General features: G+C 45.9%; 1 protein-coding gene across 7 annotated transcripts in view; it reads left to right on the top strand.

The window, feature by feature from the left end:
• Positions 1-17,814, top strand: part of SYT9 (synaptotagmin 9) — a 203,401-nt gene that overhangs the window by 135,442 nt on the left and 50,145 nt on the right. For 5 of the 7 annotated variants that reach the window (XR_002335511.1, XM_013998937.2, XM_021062309.1 and 2 more), the window contains 2 exons: positions 13,856-14,027; positions 15,701-15,872. Coding sequence is in view for 6 of the 7 variants with exons in the window: in XM_013998937.2 (XP_013854391.1) it covers positions 13,856-14,027; positions 15,701-15,872 (344 nt within the window). In the remaining variant the exon portion in view is untranslated. Of the gene's footprint in view, positions 1-13,855; positions 14,028-15,700; positions 15,873-16,095; positions 17,795-17,814 lie in introns of those variants that run through there. The other 2 variants (XM_013998946.2, XM_021062308.1) reach the window with 2 other exon arrangements.

The following is a 17,814-nucleotide window of genomic DNA, read 5'->3' as shown; positions in this document are numbered from 1 at the left end:
AGAGAGTGTTCCAATTTCATTCTTTTACATGTAGCTGTGCAATTTTTCCAACACCACTGGTTGAAGAGACTGTCTTTTCTCTGTTGCATATTCTTGCCTCTTTTGTTGTAGATTAATAGACCGTAGGTGCTTGGGTTTATTTCTGGGCTCTCTGTCATGTCCTGCTGATCTATATTTCTGGTTTTGTCCCAATATCATACTGTTTTGATGACTGTAGCTTTGTAATATAGTCGAAAGTCAGGGTGCCTGATTCCTCCATCGCTGTTTCTCTTTCTCAGGATTTCTTTGGCTATTCACTGTCTTTTGTCTTTCCATATAAATTTAAAAAAAAAATGTCCAGTTCTGTGAAAAATGCTGCCATTGTTAATTTGATAGGGATTGCTTTGAATCTGTAGATTGCCTTGCATAGTGTAGTCATTTTGACAATATTGATTCTTCTAATCAAGAACATGGTATATCTTTCCTATTTGTGTTGTCTTTGATTTCTTTCATCAATGTCTTAAATAGTGGTCAGCATATAGGTCTTTTGCCTCCTCAGGAAGATTTATTCCTAAATATTTTATTCTTTTTATATGATGGTAAATATGATTGTTTCCTTAATTTCTTTTTCTGACCTTTCATTGTTAGCATATGGAATGCAAGAAGTTTCAGTGTATTAATTTTATATTTTGTGGAGTTCCCATCGTGGCACGGTGGTTAACAAATCTGACTAGGAACCATGAGGTTGCAGGTTTGATCCCTGGCCCTGCTCGGTGGGTTAAGGATCTGGTGTTTCCACGAGCTGTGTAGGTGTAGGTCACAGACACGGCTCGGATCTGGCATTACTGTGGCTCTGGTGTAGGCTGGCGACTACAGCTCTGATTTGACCCCTAGCCTGGGAACCTCCTTTTGCTGCAGGTGCAGCCCTAGAAAAGACAAAAAGACAAATATCTCTATATCTCTAGCAAATTTACTGAATGCATCAATGAGCTTTAGCAGTTTTCTGGTACCATCTTTAGGATTTTTTATGTATAGGGTTATGTCATCTGCAAACAATAACAGTTTTACTTCTTCTTTTCCAATTTGGATTCCTTTTTTTCTCTTCTCTGACTGCCATGGCTAGGGCTTTCAAAACTATGTTGAATACAAGTGGTGAAAGTGGGCATCCTTGTCTTCCTCCTGATCTTGGAGGGAATGCTTTCAGCTTTTCACCATTGTGTGTGATGTAAGCTGTGGACGGTCATATACTATCTTTATTATGCTGAGGGAAACTCCCTCCATGCCTGCTCTCTGGGAAGTTTTCATCATAAATGGGTATTAAATTTTGTCAGAAGCTTTTTCTCCCTCTATTGAGATGATCCTATGGTCTGTATTCTTCAATTTGTTAATATAGTATATACCATGGACTGGCTTGCACAATACTTTTCACATTTCACCAGTAAGCACTCCAGTGCTGTAGCCTTGTTTCTAGATGCCTTCCACAAGATATGCAGATTCCTCTTCCATATCTGGTTCAATAAAAACTTTTATCATAAATAGATGGTGATTTTATCATATTATTCTACATTCATTTAGATAATTATATGATTTTTCTTCCTTATTCTGTTACTATATGGACAGTTATATTTTTAATTTCATATGTTAAATTAAGCTTGTATACATCAAATAAAACATATCAGCAATGTATTATCATTTTCACGTATTCTGCATTCAGTGTTCTGATGTTTTCATTCTTTAAATCTCATTTAATGAACGAAATTGGTCTGTAGTTTTGCCTTCCTTGTGATGGCTGCCTCAGACTTTGGTACCCAAAACATGATATCTTCAAAAAATAAATTAGGGCATATTCTCTCTTTTTCTGTTCTCTGAAAGTGTTTATATAATATTGATTTTATTTCTCCCATAAAATTTTAATAGAATTCACCAGTGAAGCCAACTGAACCTGAAATTTTCTTTATGGTGAGATATTTAATTACGAATTCTATTTATTTATTTATTTGTTTATTTATTTATTTATTTTGTCTTTTCTAGGGCCACTCCCATGGCATATGGAAGTTCCCAGGCTAGGGGTCTAATCAGAGCTGTAGCCTCTAGCCTATGCCAGAGCCACAGCAACATGGGATCCGAGCCAAGTCTGTGACCTACACCACAGCTCACGGCAACGCCAGATCCTCAACCCACTGAGCAAGGCCAGGGATTGAACCCTCAACCTCATGGTTCCTAGTCGGATTCATTAACCACTGAGCCACAACAGGAACTCCCAGATTCAATTTATTTAATGGATAATTTGAATCTGTTAAGTTTTGTGTTTTGAAAAATTCACACATTTTGTCTGATTTTTAAACTCTGTCGGTATAAAATTGTTTATAAAATCCTCGTATTATCTTTTTAATGCTTTTAGTAACAATCCTTAGTGGTACTGCATTCCAACCTAACATGGTTATTTACAGTGCCTTTCTGCCCAACACCCTTTTCTATCTGTTTTGACAATAAGAGTTATTGGAGTTCCCATTGTGGCTCAGTGGTTAACGAATCTGACTAGGAACCATGAGGTTGCAGGTTCGATCCCTGGCCTCACTTGGTGGGTTAAGGATCCGGCATTGCAGTAAGCCGTGGTGTAGGCTGCAGACTCGGCTTGGATCCCACATTGCTGTGGCTCCGGCGTAGGCCAGTGGCTATAGCTCCAATTAGACCCCTAGCCTGGGAACCTCCATGTGCTGCAGGAACAGCCCTAGAAAAGGCAAAAAGATAAAACAAACAAACAAACAAAAACGATTATTAGAAATTTTTATTACCCTTTCTCAAGCTCACTTTGGGCTTTGTTGATTTTCTATAAATATATTTGTTTTCTATTTCATTCATTTCTGCTCTTAAATGTATTTCCTTCCTGCTACTTACTTTGGGTTTAATTTGTTCTTTTTCCAAATTCTTGAGATAGATGTTATGATCGCTATTAATCAGCTTTATTTTATTCCAAGTTATGTATTTAAAGCTAAAAACTTCCCCTTAGTCTGATTTTTCTTCATTTGTGTGGGAAGCAACCTACCATTCTCTTTCTATGTGTTTCTCTCTTACTCCCAGACGCCTGCCACCTTCATGACCCTTCTGACACCAAGCATGTCAGGTGTTTGGTGTCAGCAAGCAATTCTGTGAGACCAGCTGCATGTGCTAGAATTTAACTTGGTTCTGACACTGCCTACCTGGAGAGAGTGTCAGATCCCACAAGTTAAGGGCTTAGTCCCATGAGACTCCCCCTGGCCTCAGATGCAGGAACAATAGGCAGGTCCCCAGGTTACCCTCAGCCTCTGTCCGACTTGGCCACAAATTGGAGGTTCCCTGGACCTCCTCCTTGGATTTGATTATTTGCGAGAACAACTCATACGACTCAGGGAAACACTTACTTACTCTTACCAGCCTGTTAGAAGATGGTTTGAAGGATGCAGATAAACGGAGATACATAGGCTGGGGTCTGGGAGGGTCCTGAGCACAGGCGCTTCTGTCCCCGTGGAGTGGGGGGTGTCACCCTCCTGGTACATGGGCGTATTCACCAACCAGGAGGCTCTTCAGAAACAATACTCTTGGTATTGGGGGGCTTTCTCATGTAGGTATGTTCAGTTATTAAAGTCATTTATAGCCCCCTGTCCTCTCTGGAGAATAGGAGCTGGGGCTGAAAATTTCAAGCTTCTAATTATGGCTTCGTCCTTTTTGGTGGTCAGCTCCCATCCACAAGCCATCCAGGAACCTGCCCTCAGCTCCCTGCCTAGAACAAAAGAGGCTTCTAGTGCTTTTATCACTCAGGCATTTACAAGGGCTTCAGGAGCCCTGAGTCAGAGTCAAGGACAAAGACCAAATAAAAATATTGTAATTACAAATCACAATATTTACAGCATGTTATGTATTTTAAAATGTAGAATTTTTATTGTATTCCAGTTTAATATATTTCTAGTTTTCATTGTGATTTTTACTTGGACCCATGTTTATTCGGAAGTGTATTTCTTAGTTTCCAAACATATGGAAACATTCTAGTTACCTTTGTATTACAGATTTCTAGCTTAATTAATTGCATTATGGTCACTGCTCATCCTACCTGATATCTTTGCCAGGCCCCGATGGTAACTGCTCTCCTTCCAGAAATGTCTTCCACCACATCAGATGTTGATCTCTGGGTTAGAATGTGTGATGGTTGGGTACACAAGCTTAGGGACTACCACTGCTTCGCTCCCGTTTTCTTTTTCTTTCTTTCTTTCTTTCTTTTTTTTTTTTTTTGGTCTTTTATCTTTTGGGGTCCGCACCCACAGCATATGGAGGTTCCCAGGCTAGGGGTCCAATCAGAGCTTAATATATTTCTAGTTTTCTTTGCGATTCACTGTGGCCTACACCACAGCTACAGCAACACAGGATCCAAGCTGTGTCTGCGACCTACACCACTGCCCACGGCAGTGCTGGATCCTTAACCCACTGAGTGAGGCCAGGGATCTGACCTGAGACCTCATGGACGCTAGCTGGTTCGTTAGCCACTGAGCCATGATGGGAACTCCACTTGTCCGTTTTTCGGTCCGGGAAAATAGGTGTGAAAAGACAAGTTGAAATGAAGGCATTGTATGTGTGTAGTAAAGGATTGACTCACCATGCCTGGGGTACCTGAACCCTGTGCATTCTAAAGAAAGGGCTAGTCCTTGACTGAAAGATACCTCCAAGCCCTTAGAGCATCCTGACCAATGAGAGTTCTGGGCCATCCCAGATGTTTTATGCTCATGATGGGATCCATGGTAGACACTTGCTTTTGTTCCCCCAGGGCCCTGAGCTATGCCAATGCCCCTCCGGTGAAGGGAGAAAAGACTGATGAGCTAAGTTAGTCGTGTAAGGAGTGGGGACACCTTACAACCCACAGGTAGAACCTTCAGCATCAAGGTTTGCGTGAGCTCCCCTGGCTGGCGATATTCTGTACGTGTCATCACGCATCACTGCTGGGAGGATTCAGGGCTCTCTGTGACTCTCTTGGGAAAGAGCAACTGGAAGCTCATGCCTGGTTTCTCCTGGACTCCACCCTATGTCATTTTGTCCTTGCTGATCTAAATCCGTGTCCTTTTATTGTAGTAAGCCGTGATTATGATGTAACGGGCTTTCTGGATCCTGCGAGTTCTTCTAGGGAGCCACCACACCTGAGGGTGGCCTTCGGGACCCCAGCACAGGGGTGCTTTAAAAGCATTGAGGACACTAGGGTTTCAAAAGTCTGTTGACTGTGATTCTCCTTGCCTAACTCTGTAACCTACTGTAAAACCAAAGTTCAACGGTTTGACGAAATTAATATCATGCGGTGGTATTAGAGAATAATTCTTCAGGAATTCCCTGGTGGCTCAGTGGGTTAAGGATCCAGCTCTTATCACTGCTATGGCCCTGGTCCCTCCTATGGCATAGGTTCAAGTCCTGCCCCGGGAACTTCCACATACCACAGGTGTGGCAACACAAACCAACAAACAAAAAACACCTCTTCAGAATTTCCAGTTATATACATCAGATGAAAACATGAGATTGCCTCACTCCCTTCTGAGGCTTCTCCTAAAATGATGAGCAGTAAGACTTTTGCTTTGCCCCTTCACTTATAAATGCAGACACCTAGAGATGTCCTAGAATCTTAGGAAAACCAAGCATCATTAAAGAAAATGTCCAAAATAAACAGATCATTGGGTCACTGGAGAAAAAGAGATTAAAGCGAGAGAAAAAAATTCTAATTAACAGCCATCCCTGAGGACCAAGCAAAATCAGTGAAAACAAGGTCTCTAAACACCTTTTGGGGACGTTTCAGAAGGTACAACTACAAGGTACAAGTACAAAGAGATGATCTTAAAACCTCCTTGAGGGGAAAACTCTACAAGAGAACAGCATCCAACACTCCGGCTGGAACATGAGGTCCTAGAAGACATTGTGACTTTTAAATAAAAGATTCTAAGATAAAATAATTTTATCCTAAACTCTGTCAACTATCTTTAAGAATTAAAGCGCAATAAAGATTAGTTTAAGTACCTGTGAACCTTCACTGGGAAAAAAGTACTCAAGGACATACTCAAGCAAAACGAGAAATGCATCTAGGAAGTTCCGGTTGTGGCTCAGTGGTAATGAACCTGACTAGGATCCATGAGGCTGCGGGTTCGATCCCTGGCCTTGCTCAGTGGGTTAAGGATCCGGCGTTGCCGTGAACTGTGGTGTAGGCCAGGGATTGAACCCTCATCCTCATGGCTACTAATTAGGTTCATTGCACCACAACGGGAACTCCCCAAGATAATTTTTAATATTCCTTGTGATTTTTTTCTTTGACCTATAGGTAATTCAGAAAAGTATTGTTTAATTCCAAATATTTGGAGATTTTCCAGGTATCTACGATTGAATTCTTAGTTTAATTTTATCATTGTTAAAGAACATGCTTTTCTTTGTTGGACAGCAGAAATTGGTAGAGCGTTATAAATCAATGGTGATAGAATAAAAATCTTAAAATGTGAAATACAAAATAAAAAAGAACGTACTTTTATGATTTCATTCATTCACCTTGAATTTAATGAGAATTTTTTTTCTTTTTTCTTTTCTTTTTTTTTGTCTTTTTGCCATTTCTTGGGCCGCTCCCGCAGCATATGGAGGTTCCCAGGCTAGGGATCTAATCAGAGCTGTAGCCACCGGCCCACACCACAGCCACAGCAACGCCGGATCCGAGCCGCGTCTGCAACCTACACCACAGCTCACGGCAACGCAGGATCCTCAACCCACTGAGCAAGGGCAGGGACCGAACCCGCAACCTCATGGTTCCTAGTCAGATTCATCAACCACTGCACTGCCACGACGGGAACTCCTAATGAGAATTTTTTAAAGGACCCAGAATATGCCTTATCTTACGGAGTGCGTTTGGCGTGTATTTGAGGAGAATGTGCATTTCGCTGTTGTTTGACCAAGTGTCAGTAGGCAGAGTAGGTAAACACCAAGTACATCAGGTTGGCTGGCGGTCTTGTTCACGTCTTTACATCCTTCTTTTCCGCTTTGCCTATTCAGTGACTTGCTGACAGAGCAGTGTTGGAATCTCTAACTCCCCTTCGGGTTTGTATTTCTCCTCTTAGTTCCCTCAGATTTGTTCAATATATTTGGAAGATCTGTATTAGAAGCATACACATTTTGGGTTTTTTGTCTTTTTAGGGCCGTACCCATGGCGCATGGAAGTTCCCAGGCAAGGGGTAGAATCAGAGCTGCAGCTGCCAGCCTACACCACAGCCACAGCAATGCAGGATCCAAGCCACATCTGTGACCTCGCCTTATCTGTGACCTACTCCGGCAGTGCCGGATCCTTAACCCACTGAGTGAGGCTAGGGATCGAACCCGCATCCTCGTGGACACTAGTTGGGTCCACAACCTGCTGAACCACATGGAAATTCCTTCCTACCTTTTTTAGAACTGAATATTTTTGTGGTTACAGTTTATCTCTAGTAATGGCTTATTACATGTATGCGATGGTTCTTTTAGGGGCTACTCTGTTGTTTAAAATATACATCTTTACATTGTTTTATCTAATCTTTATTATTTTCTTTCTTCTGCTTATTTTGCTTTTTATTTGTTTTTACTTTTCTGGTTTCTTGAAGCGCTGAAGTCAGTGATTGGTTATTTTTCTTCTTGTATAATATAAGCATTGTAGTGGTACAAATTTCCCTCTGAGTCCTACTTTTGCTGCATCCACAAATTTTAGTGTATCGTATCTCCATTTCAGTTCAGTTCAAAATATTTTCTAATTTCTCCTTTGATTTCTCCTCTGATCCATAGGTTATTTAGAAGTGTGTTATTTTAGTTCCCAAGTATTTAGAGATTTCCCAGATATCTTTTTTATTGTTGATTTCCAATTCATTTCCATTGCAACCAGAAAATGTACTTTGAATCTTCTCAGATTTAATTGAGACGTTTTTATGGCCCAGAATATGGGCTGTCTTGTTCAGTGTTCTGGGTACACTTGAAGAGTATGTATTCTATTGCTGTTTGGTAGAACGTTTTATTAATGACTAGTTAGGTCAAGTTTGTTGATTGTGTTGTTCCAGTATTTTTGCCTCATGTGTTTTGAGTGTGCTAGCAGGTGCATAAAAATTTAGAACTGCTGTGTGTTTTTTATGAATCGATCCCTTTATCATAATGAAACGACCTTCTTTGATCCTGGTAATATTCATTGTTCTGCCTCATACTTTGTCTGATACTAATTTAACCACTCCAGATTTCTTTTTATTAGTGTTAGGGTGGGATATCTTTTTTAATCTTTTGCTTTTAATGTACTTACATCTTTAAAATAGATTTCTTATAGAGAACATACTATTTTCTTGCTATTTTATTGAATCAGATAATCTTTGCCTTTTTTTTCTTTTCTCTCTCTCCCTTTTTATTTATTTATTTTTTTTAATTTTTATTTTTCCCACTGTACAGCATGGGGATCAAGTTATTCTTACATGTATACATTTTCCCCCACCCTTTGTTCTGTTGCAATATGAGTATCTAGATGTAGTTCTCAATGCTACTCAGTAGGATCTCCTTATAAATCTATTCTAAGTTGTATCTGGTAACCCCAAGCTCCTGATCTTTCCCACTCCCTCCCTCTCCCATCAGGAAGCCACAAGTCTCTTCTCCAAGTCCATGATTTTCTTTTCTGTGGAGATGTTCATTTGTGCTGGATATTAGATTCCAGTTATATGTGATATCATATGGTATTTGTCTTTCTCTTTCTTACTCATTTCACTCAGTATGAGAGTCTCTAGTTCCATCCATGTTGCTGCAAATGGCATGATGTCATTCTTTTTTATGGCTGAGTAGTATTCCATTGTGTATATATACCACATCTTCCGAATCCAATCATCTGCTGATGGACATTTGGGTTGTTTCCAAGTCCTGGCTGTTGTGAATAGTGCTGCAATGAACATGCGGGTGCATGTATCTCTTTTAAGTAGAGTTTTGTCTGGATAGATGCCCAAGAGTGGGATTGCGGGGTCATATGGAAGTTCTATGTATAGATTTCTAAGGTATCTCCAAACTGTTCTCCATAGTGGTTGTACCAGTTTACATTCCCACCAACAGTGCAGGAGGGTTCCCTTTTCTCCACAGCCCCTCCAGCACTTGCTATTTGTGGACTTATTAATGATGGCCATTCTGACTGGTGTGAGGTGGTATCTCATGGTAGTTTTGATTTGCATTTCTCTTATAATCAGTGATGTTGCGCATGTTTTCATGTGTTTGCTGGCCATCTGTATATCTTCTTTGGAGAAATGTCTATTCAGGTCTTTTGCCCATTTTTCCATTGATTGATTGGCTTTTTTGCTGTTGGGTTGTATAAGTTGTTTATATATTCTAGAGATTAATCCCTTGTTGGTCGCATCATTTGAAACTATTTTCTCCCATTCTGAAAGTTGTCTTTTCGATTTCTTTTGAGTTTCCTTTGCTGTGCAAAAGCTTTTCAGTTTGATGAGGTCCCACGGGTTTATTTTTGCTCTAATTTCTATTGCTTTTGGAGACTGACCTGAGAAAATATTCATGATGTTGATGTCAGAGAGTGTTTTGCCTATGTTCTCTTCTAAGAGTTTGATGGTGTCTTGTCGTATATTTAAGTCTTTCAGCCATTGGAGTTTATTTTTGTGCATGGTGTGAGGGTGTGTTCTAGTTTCATTGCTTTGCATGCAGCTGTCCAGGTTTCCCAGCAATGCTTGCTGAATAGACATTCCTTTTCCCATTTGATGTTCCTGCCTCCCTTGTCAAAGATTAATTGACCATAGGTGTCAGGGTATCTTTGCCTTTTATTTGGATGCTTAGATATTTTGTATTTAATGTAATTATTGGAATAGTTGAGTTTGAATTTACCATATTACTATCTGTTTTCTATTTCTATCCTACTTGTCTCTTCTGGTCTTATTCCGTTTTCCTTTTCTCTGCCTTCCTTTGGATTAATATTTTAAAGCATATATTTTCTATTTTGTTGGCTTATTAACTATCAGTGCTTGTTGTTCTATTTTAGTCATTTCTTCTTCTTCTTCTTCTTCTTTTTTTTTTTGCTTTTTAGGGCCACACTCATGGCATATGGCAGTTCCTAGACTAGGCATCGAATCAGAGCCACAGCTTCCGGCATACAGCACAGCCACAGCAACACAGGATCCAAGCCGTGTCTGCCACCTACACCACAGCTCATGGCAATGCCAAATCCCTGACCCACTGAGCAAGGTCAGGGCTCAAACCCACGTCCTCACAGATACTAGTTGGGTTCATTTCCTCTGCACCATAACAGGACCTCCATCAGTCATCTCTTTTGAGTTTATGGCATGCATTTTTAATATCCACGGCCTACCTTAAAGTAATATTGTACTACTTGTAATACATATGGTACAGAAATGCTAACAGCAATTCTAGTTTCATATCTTCCCAGTGGATAACCACAGTAAAATGAAAATTCTCTGCCTTCATGTTGATTTTTCAGTCCCAGGGAACACTCTAAATCTCCCTGCTTGGGTTACTTACTCATCCCTGAACAGACAGCAGTGGACAAGGGGCATGACTATTTTGGTCAGTCTGAATTCCTGCAGCAATCCTTCTAGAACTTTATGGAATTGACAATGGCCTCAGCAGAAGAACCCAAGAAGAGAAAGGCGAATGTGAACTGGTTAGACAGGAATCTGAGCTCCCGTAGACCAGTACAGGCAAGCCTAGCACAGAGAGAGCTGACCAGCATGGCAGGCCTAGCACAGAGTGAGCTGCCAGGGAGAGAATTCACACACACTTGCCCTCATTCCTAGTGTATCTTCCCAATGATACTGCACTTGGCCACACAAAGCAGGAGAAAATGGAGCATCTCTTTGTGTGACAGTTCCCTGCCCCCTGTACCCCCAGGGTGCTCGGCCACCAGCAGCACTTCTACATATCTGATTTCTGTCAAGCCGGAAAAGAAGCCAAATACTCCATGACTCTCTTTTTTATATTTGACTTCTATCAGCATTCTGGGAAAATTTTGGCTAATGATACAAACACTTCGCCATAAGGCAGAGTGTCTCGGCCTTGGCACTGTTGGCGCTTGGAGTCAGGTAACTCATTGTATTGAGGAGCTGCCTGTGCCTTGTCGGGTGTTTAGTAGCAACCCTGGATCCGACCTCCCAGACAGACATCAGCAGACCTGCCTCCCGGCCATGACAACTAAAACCTTAGCTAGACGATGTCAGCTGTCCCCTTGGGGAGCAAAATTGAGAACCCTGATTTAAGGGAAGGTTTGCAAACATCAGCCTCTACAGATTCTTGACCCCAAATCAGCATCCGCTGATGGGGAGAGAAGTTAGCACAAGGTACCCTCCACTCCTGTTCCACACCCCTGCAAGCCCATCCCCTCTTAAAGGAGCACGACCGTTGTTCACCGCTGCAGAAACGCCCCCCAGCGCCTGGAAGGGCAGGGCTCAAAGCCACAGCACGTGTTAGAAGAGTAGGGGGTAAATGGGTGGCGGGGGAGGGGTGCAGTGTGTATCACGATGCACAGCCTTGCTCCGGGACAGTGGTGACATAAGTGGCATGTACACAAGGAAAGGGGATATTTGACTGGTTTACTTAGGTATTTTCATATTTGCATTTTATCATTTTTACTGTCACAGTTTATATAATTTTACATAATTGATTTTTAAAGCACTTGGAAATCAAACCAAGCATTTTCTCTTTGATAGGTACTTCTTTAATTTGCCACTTTTTTTTAAAGTACAAATGTAGACTTCAGCCCAGTTCACATTCTGAATACATAACCAAACCTGAAGCTTAATTTTCTCTTTTGACTCGTGAGCTAACAACTACATAATATAAATATGTGAGAATGAAGTCTGTGTGGGAAAGACATGTACTCAGTGCAAACGTACCTCGACACATTGGGTTCAGTCGGGAGCACGGGCCTTGAGGGCGGGCCCCGGAGTGGATGTCTGGTCACACCTTGAACCCACGGAGCTTGCGCAGTGTGGGCCCGCAGGAACCGGATGCTGAAAAAATGATGCTGAAGCTTTGTAGGCACGGTTTTGGTTATTCCTGTTTTACTTTCGTCAAACCAAGACTCTCAGGATGGATGCGAGGAAAGGAGGCATGAACAGTGAAAAGTCCTCTGAGAGAACAGGTGTCGACGCCTCTCTGCCTAAGGCGGGCAGGAGAGGGCCAGTGACAAAGGACGATGCCAGGCAGTATGGACGGAAAAAAGATAATTTATGGGGACAGCTGTTGCTTCTCTTCCTCCTCTGGTCCCAGCAGGAAGCTGGGTCAGCCCCTTCAGTGAGAGCAGGCCTCCTCCATAGCGTGGAACCCTGTAGCACCAAGCGGTCCAGCCCCTGCCCTGTGGGACACCCCCTGCTTGTGTAGAACTCTCATCTTTCCCTCCCTCCACTCCAGAGGGAGAGACCCAGCTGCCTGAGTCTCCTGCTGTCCAGGCTCCAGGAATGAGAAGAACCTGGCACGCTTGGGAGGGGAGGCCATTTATTTACATGCAGCAGGCGATGCTGGAGGATGCAGAGCAGTCCATCTGCCTCAGCGACCAAAGAGATTCCCTTTGCCGCATCCTCCTGCAGAAGCGGTCAAGGAGGGAGGCTGGGCGAGGTGACCTTCCAGAGCAGCATCTGTGATTCTAAAAGTAGAAGCATCCTTGGAGAATCAAGAAGGGGCGGGGAGACTCTGGATGTTGACAGCAAAAACTGGACTCCCCAGAGCATTGTCATATGAAACTATTAATGAGACACAGACACCCAGCTCCATAACCTCAGGTATCACAGAAATTGAAACTAAATGAACTGGCTTTTTTTTCCCTTTCTGGTTATACCTCCCCTGGGCTAAGAAGGAAGAGAATGGTGTCTTCTGAGCTATTTGAATGGCTGCCCGCTGCCCGCGGAGATGTTTTCCCAGCAGAGGGAAATGGGCTTATTGGAGACGTGCTGAGAGGAGGCGAGGGGACCCTGAGGTCAGCAGTCAGGGCCTGCGGGGCCTGGGTCTCTGCCCACCTCTCCCGGCCTGGACCTCGCACAGGGCCTGGCAAGGGTCCGGGTGCGTCCAGGACTGTGGACGGGTGGGGTCTCGGGCTGCTGCTCTCAGGCTGCTGCAGCTCCTTGTCAAGAGCCGGGGAGGAACAAGGGGTTCGCAGGGTCCAGCAGAGACGCTCGCTCTTCTCCCTGCACAGGTTGCATGTGACCAGGTTGGGTGCAGTGCTCTGACCAGGGGAGGGTGTGGGTGTGTGTTGCAGCAGAGGGATGTTTGCAGGAGGCATTGCAGCAAACTGGGGTTGGGGCTCCGTAGGGGGGTGGGGGGCTGCAGGGCGAGGATGCACACGGACAGAAACTATTTGAAGAACTTTGTGGGCCTGGGTGGGAGATGCTATTGTAGGAAATGGGGCATCTCCGAGGGGCTATATGGAGACCTGTGGGAGAGAGCAGAGCTGGTCTGGGCTGCCGGTGGGCAGCCCAGCACTGCAGGCCCCTCTTTGTGGGCTTTGGGTGCGTTGTGGGGGATGTGAGTGGCGCCACATGGGGGACTCCATGCAGATGGTTAAGGCTGGGGGGCTTCTGTTCCTGGAGATGGTTAAGGCTGGGGGGCTTCTATCCAGCTGCAGGTGGATGGATAGAAGGTGGCAGAGCCCTGGATGGCCTCGGCGGCTTGGCCGTCTGAAGATGAGTGTGGTTCTGTAGGGTGGGGGCTCCCCGAGTGTGGGGGTTTCTTCTCCTTCACGTGATTGATGATGTCATGAAGGGGGGACACGGGGGACCCTGGAGACGAGCAGAAGGAGCAGTGCATCCCTTGCGGCGCTGCCCACCCCTGCGTCTTCCGTGCAGCAGACCCAAGACGCTTTCTAACGCTTGGGTTTGTGCTTTCTCACCAGGACAACGTGGATCTCGGAGAGCTGATGTTCTCCCTCTGCTACCTTCCAACGGCGGGCAGGCTGACCATCACCGTCATAAAAGCAAGGAACCTGAAGGCGATGGACATCACGGGAGCGTCAGGTGGGGCTGTGTCCACGGCGGCTCTCCTCCCACGGTTCTCGCGCGTACCTTGTGAGTCTCCCGCGGAGAAGACGTGGTGGACTTTGGCACCAAAGCGCCCGGGGTTTCATGCTAGGACCTAGACCTAGGACATCACTGTGTGGCCTCGGGCAAGTCGCTGAACCGCTTAACGGGTCTGGGCTTCGGATTCCCCGTCTGTAAAAAGGAGGGTAACCGTGGCATCTGGCTCGCTGGTGCTGCCGGGAGTGAGCGAGTCCTAAGAAGCCCTCTCAGTGGTCCTCAGAGTTCGCGCCATCAGTGTCGTCATCCTTAGGTCCTCTTCGCGCGATGGTGAACCTGACCCCGAGCGGGCGCTGCCGATGAAGCGCAGCTGAGTCTTTCCTCAGCTGTAAGCAGGATCCCCTCGGGCCTTTCACAGATGGGTAACCCAATATCCTTGCATCAAAGGCTAGCAGAGAACTCGGCGGTTGGGTTTCCCAGTGAATCAGTGTCCCCTTAAACTCTAGGACCCAACAGAAAATCCCCGCTGGGCATTTCCCTTTTACACAAGTTCACAAGCCAGCTCTGCACGGGCTCCCGAAATGCGGTTGCAGAATGCCCGGTCCACGGGCTTTGGGTCACTGAAATAAAAAATGCAGGACTTCCCGTGGTGGCGCAGTGGTTAACGAATCCGACTAGGAACCATGAGGTTGCGGGTTCGGTCCCTGCCCTTGCTCAGTGGGTTAACGATCCGGCGTTGCCGTGAGCTGTGGTGTAGGTTGCAGATGCGGCTCGGATCCCGCGTTGCTGTGGCTCTGGCGTAGGCCAGTGGCTGCGGCTCCGATTCAACCCCTAGCCTGGGAACCTCCATATGCCACGGGAGAGGCCCAAGAAATAGCAACAACAACAACAACAACGAAAGACAAAAAGACAAAAGACAAAAAAAAAAAAAAAAAAATGCAGTATATTCTGCTTCCCGGACGTCAGTGTCTTTTTCAAGCAGAAAAAGGATGTGGCCCCTTCTGGCCTTTGCCGGATGGTGTCTAGGTGTCAGGGCTTCACCTGGTCAGGCAGCTGAAGCGAGAAGGACTCCCACTGAACTCCCGGGAGACTAGGGAGGTGAAAGCAGGGTGTCCCACCTGAAGCAGAGACCAGCTCTGTCACCTGTCACCCCCTCCCAGCATGGCACCCGAGCAGACCTGTGTCCTTTCTCTCCTTGACCTGCTGACCTCCCCTCTCCCCCGCCTTGGCCCCCCGCTGCAGGCTGCTCTGGGGCCTGAGGCCCCCACACTGAAGGAAATCCACCCCCAGCCCACGCCCAGGTCCCCCCTGTCCTCCAGGGACTCAGCTTCTCCGTTTCCTAAAGTCCTGGCGTTCGGAAAAGGTCCCCAGGGTGGCTCTGGGCCGGGCCTGCAGCCGGTCTCCCAGGCGTGGGCAGTGCTTTTGCGTGGCCCCTGCTGTGGCAGCCAGGCAGGTCCTGGACCTTGGCCAGGATGTTTCTACCCTATCTTTAAATACCACGCATTTTGAGGAGAAAGTGTCCTGTGCTTTTTCCCGAATGAGTGGCTTAATGATCCCAACTCCAGTCGCTGCCCAGACATCGTATTAATGAAAATCTCCCAACGCCAGTCCTCAGGCAGGGAACGGGTTCTGCAGACCGTGGTCCTTGAGACTCTGCCGCGGGGACCCTGCCGGCCTGCATCCGCACTCATCCTCACGTACCCCTGCTTCTCCGGCCTCCGCAGACCCCTACGTGAAGGTCTCGCTGATGTGTGAGGGCAGACGACTGAAGAAGAGGAAGACGTCCACCAAGAGAAACACCCTGAACCCCGTTTACAACGAAGCCATAGTCTTCGACGTCCCTCCCGAGAACATCGACCAGATCCACCTGTCCATCGCGGTCATGGACTACGACCGGTGAGATGCCTGGAGCTCTTTCTCGGGGCAGGTCCGCTGTGCCCAGGGCTGGGGAGGGAGTCTTAGCTGGTGTCTGGGTGCAGCCACAGGAAAGGCGTCTGTGAGCAGCACGCCCAGAGCTCTGACGAGGAGTCGCCTTCTGGGCAGATTTCCAGGGTGCCCCGAACGCTCTCCCACTTCCTCCCCGCTCCCCACTTCTCCTCTCCATCTTCTTGCGCCCTAGAATCTCAGCTTGGAGACCAGATCTCGCTCTGCCCATCCTCCCAGGCAACCCCGCCTTTTAGGAAAGCGCCCCTCGAAGCCGCAGAAGGATTACCTTCGCCAGACCGTCAGCAGTTCCAACACGTCACTTCCTTCTCTTCTTCCTTCCTTCCCCCGACGTGTTAATAAAAATCACGCCCGTCTCCTTAAGTCTGAAAGCACACACACACCTATCCTCTTGAAAATGCTAGCATCGGTGTGGATGACAGGGCACATTAAAATGTATAAGATGCTCGACTTTCTAATTATTACAGCGCAGCAGAGATATTTATAGCCTGCATTGTAGCCAATTGTGTATTTAAAGGACAGATTTGAGAAACAGTCATTTTAATATGCAAAGGAAGTACCAACAGGGAATTATACATGTTAAACCCGTCATTAGACTGAAATGCAAAGTCTCCTTCTAATTGGAAACCTTCTCGTGATCTGGGCACAATTATTAAAATTAAAAAAAATTCTGACTTCTAATATCTTACAATATTATTTGCAGCTAAAAATTTTCCCACAGACCCTGAAATGTCAGGAAGGCCCTGAGCTCTTTCGAGCAGACGCCTGGGTGCAGCACAGCTGTCTTCCAACCCCAGGAACACGTGGGTTGGCTCAGCCCATGGGTGTGACAATCCCGCTGTCGCCTCTGGATGGCACCCAGCACCAGTAGTGTCTGGCCACGGGAGGGGACGTTGCCCACCAGCCGTGGGAGGCTGGGCCAGTATTTTTCAAGCTATTGCCAAGTTTCCTGCATCGGCAAATCTGATTATGTGAGCTCTGCTTCAGTTTAATTCTCAGTGAACTCATGAATCTGGCCTGGAAAAATCCATGGCAGAATTCATGGGGCTTCTGCCTGCTACTGATTTTAATGAGCATAGAATCCAATATCCTTCACACAGCTTCCCCACCTCGTCTCCCCCTTGCTCCCTACGCACGGATAGGAGGAAAAAAGTCTTTGCAGGAAGGAAAAAGGAGAGAACACGTCCATGCATTTGGATCTCAAAGAGTTAAAGGACGGGCCATGTCATTCTGCTTATGCACAAAAGATTGTTACCCAGAACCCGTCAGGGCAGAAAGAAGCGATTCAGGGCAGGGCCTGTCCAGGGATGTTGCAGAAACACTAGCTAAGTATTGAGAGAGCTAAATATCTTTCTGCCGAAGGGAACTCAAGTTAGGTCAACGATGCAGGTCTGGGCTTGGAAGGAAGGAAGGAAGAGCCTGAGAAGACAATGTGTCCTCCAAGGAGAGGGTTGCAGGAAGACCCAGGGCCTCCTCCACTCTGCCCCTTTTGGGAGCTGAAGGCCGCAGCTGCCACTCAGAGCTTCTCCCTTAGCTGTACTTGGCTCCCACTTGCAGGAATGGAGTAGCCGTTAATGCAAGAAACTCCTTCCGCATGGCCCCCTGTCACTACATGGATTTGGAGGCCTGAGCTCAACCTTATTCCAGAACCCGAGTGGCATTCTTTGTGTGCATCACAAAGTTCTTCCAACACAGGGTTCCTGGAAACCAGCGAGGCCATGGCAGTGTTACAACGGCTGAGGTGTATGAGGGCCAGACTCCATGTCCTCGTGGCTGTTAAACTTGGCCTCGCGTTTTAAGTCGGGGAATAAAAAGGCCCACCCCTTCCCTATTCCTCTAGCAGTTTGAGTGGTTGCTGCTCTTACATACCAAAATTTTAGGAAAAAAACTATTG

This window comes from Sus scrofa, chromosome 9 (genome assembly GCF_000003025.6).
Source record: "Sus scrofa isolate TJ Tabasco breed Duroc chromosome 9, Sscrofa11.1, whole genome shotgun sequence".
Classification (NCBI taxonomy): Eukaryota; Metazoa; Chordata; class Mammalia; order Artiodactyla; family Suidae; genus Sus; species Sus scrofa.
This window is presented reverse-complemented; position numbering and strand designations above follow the sequence as displayed.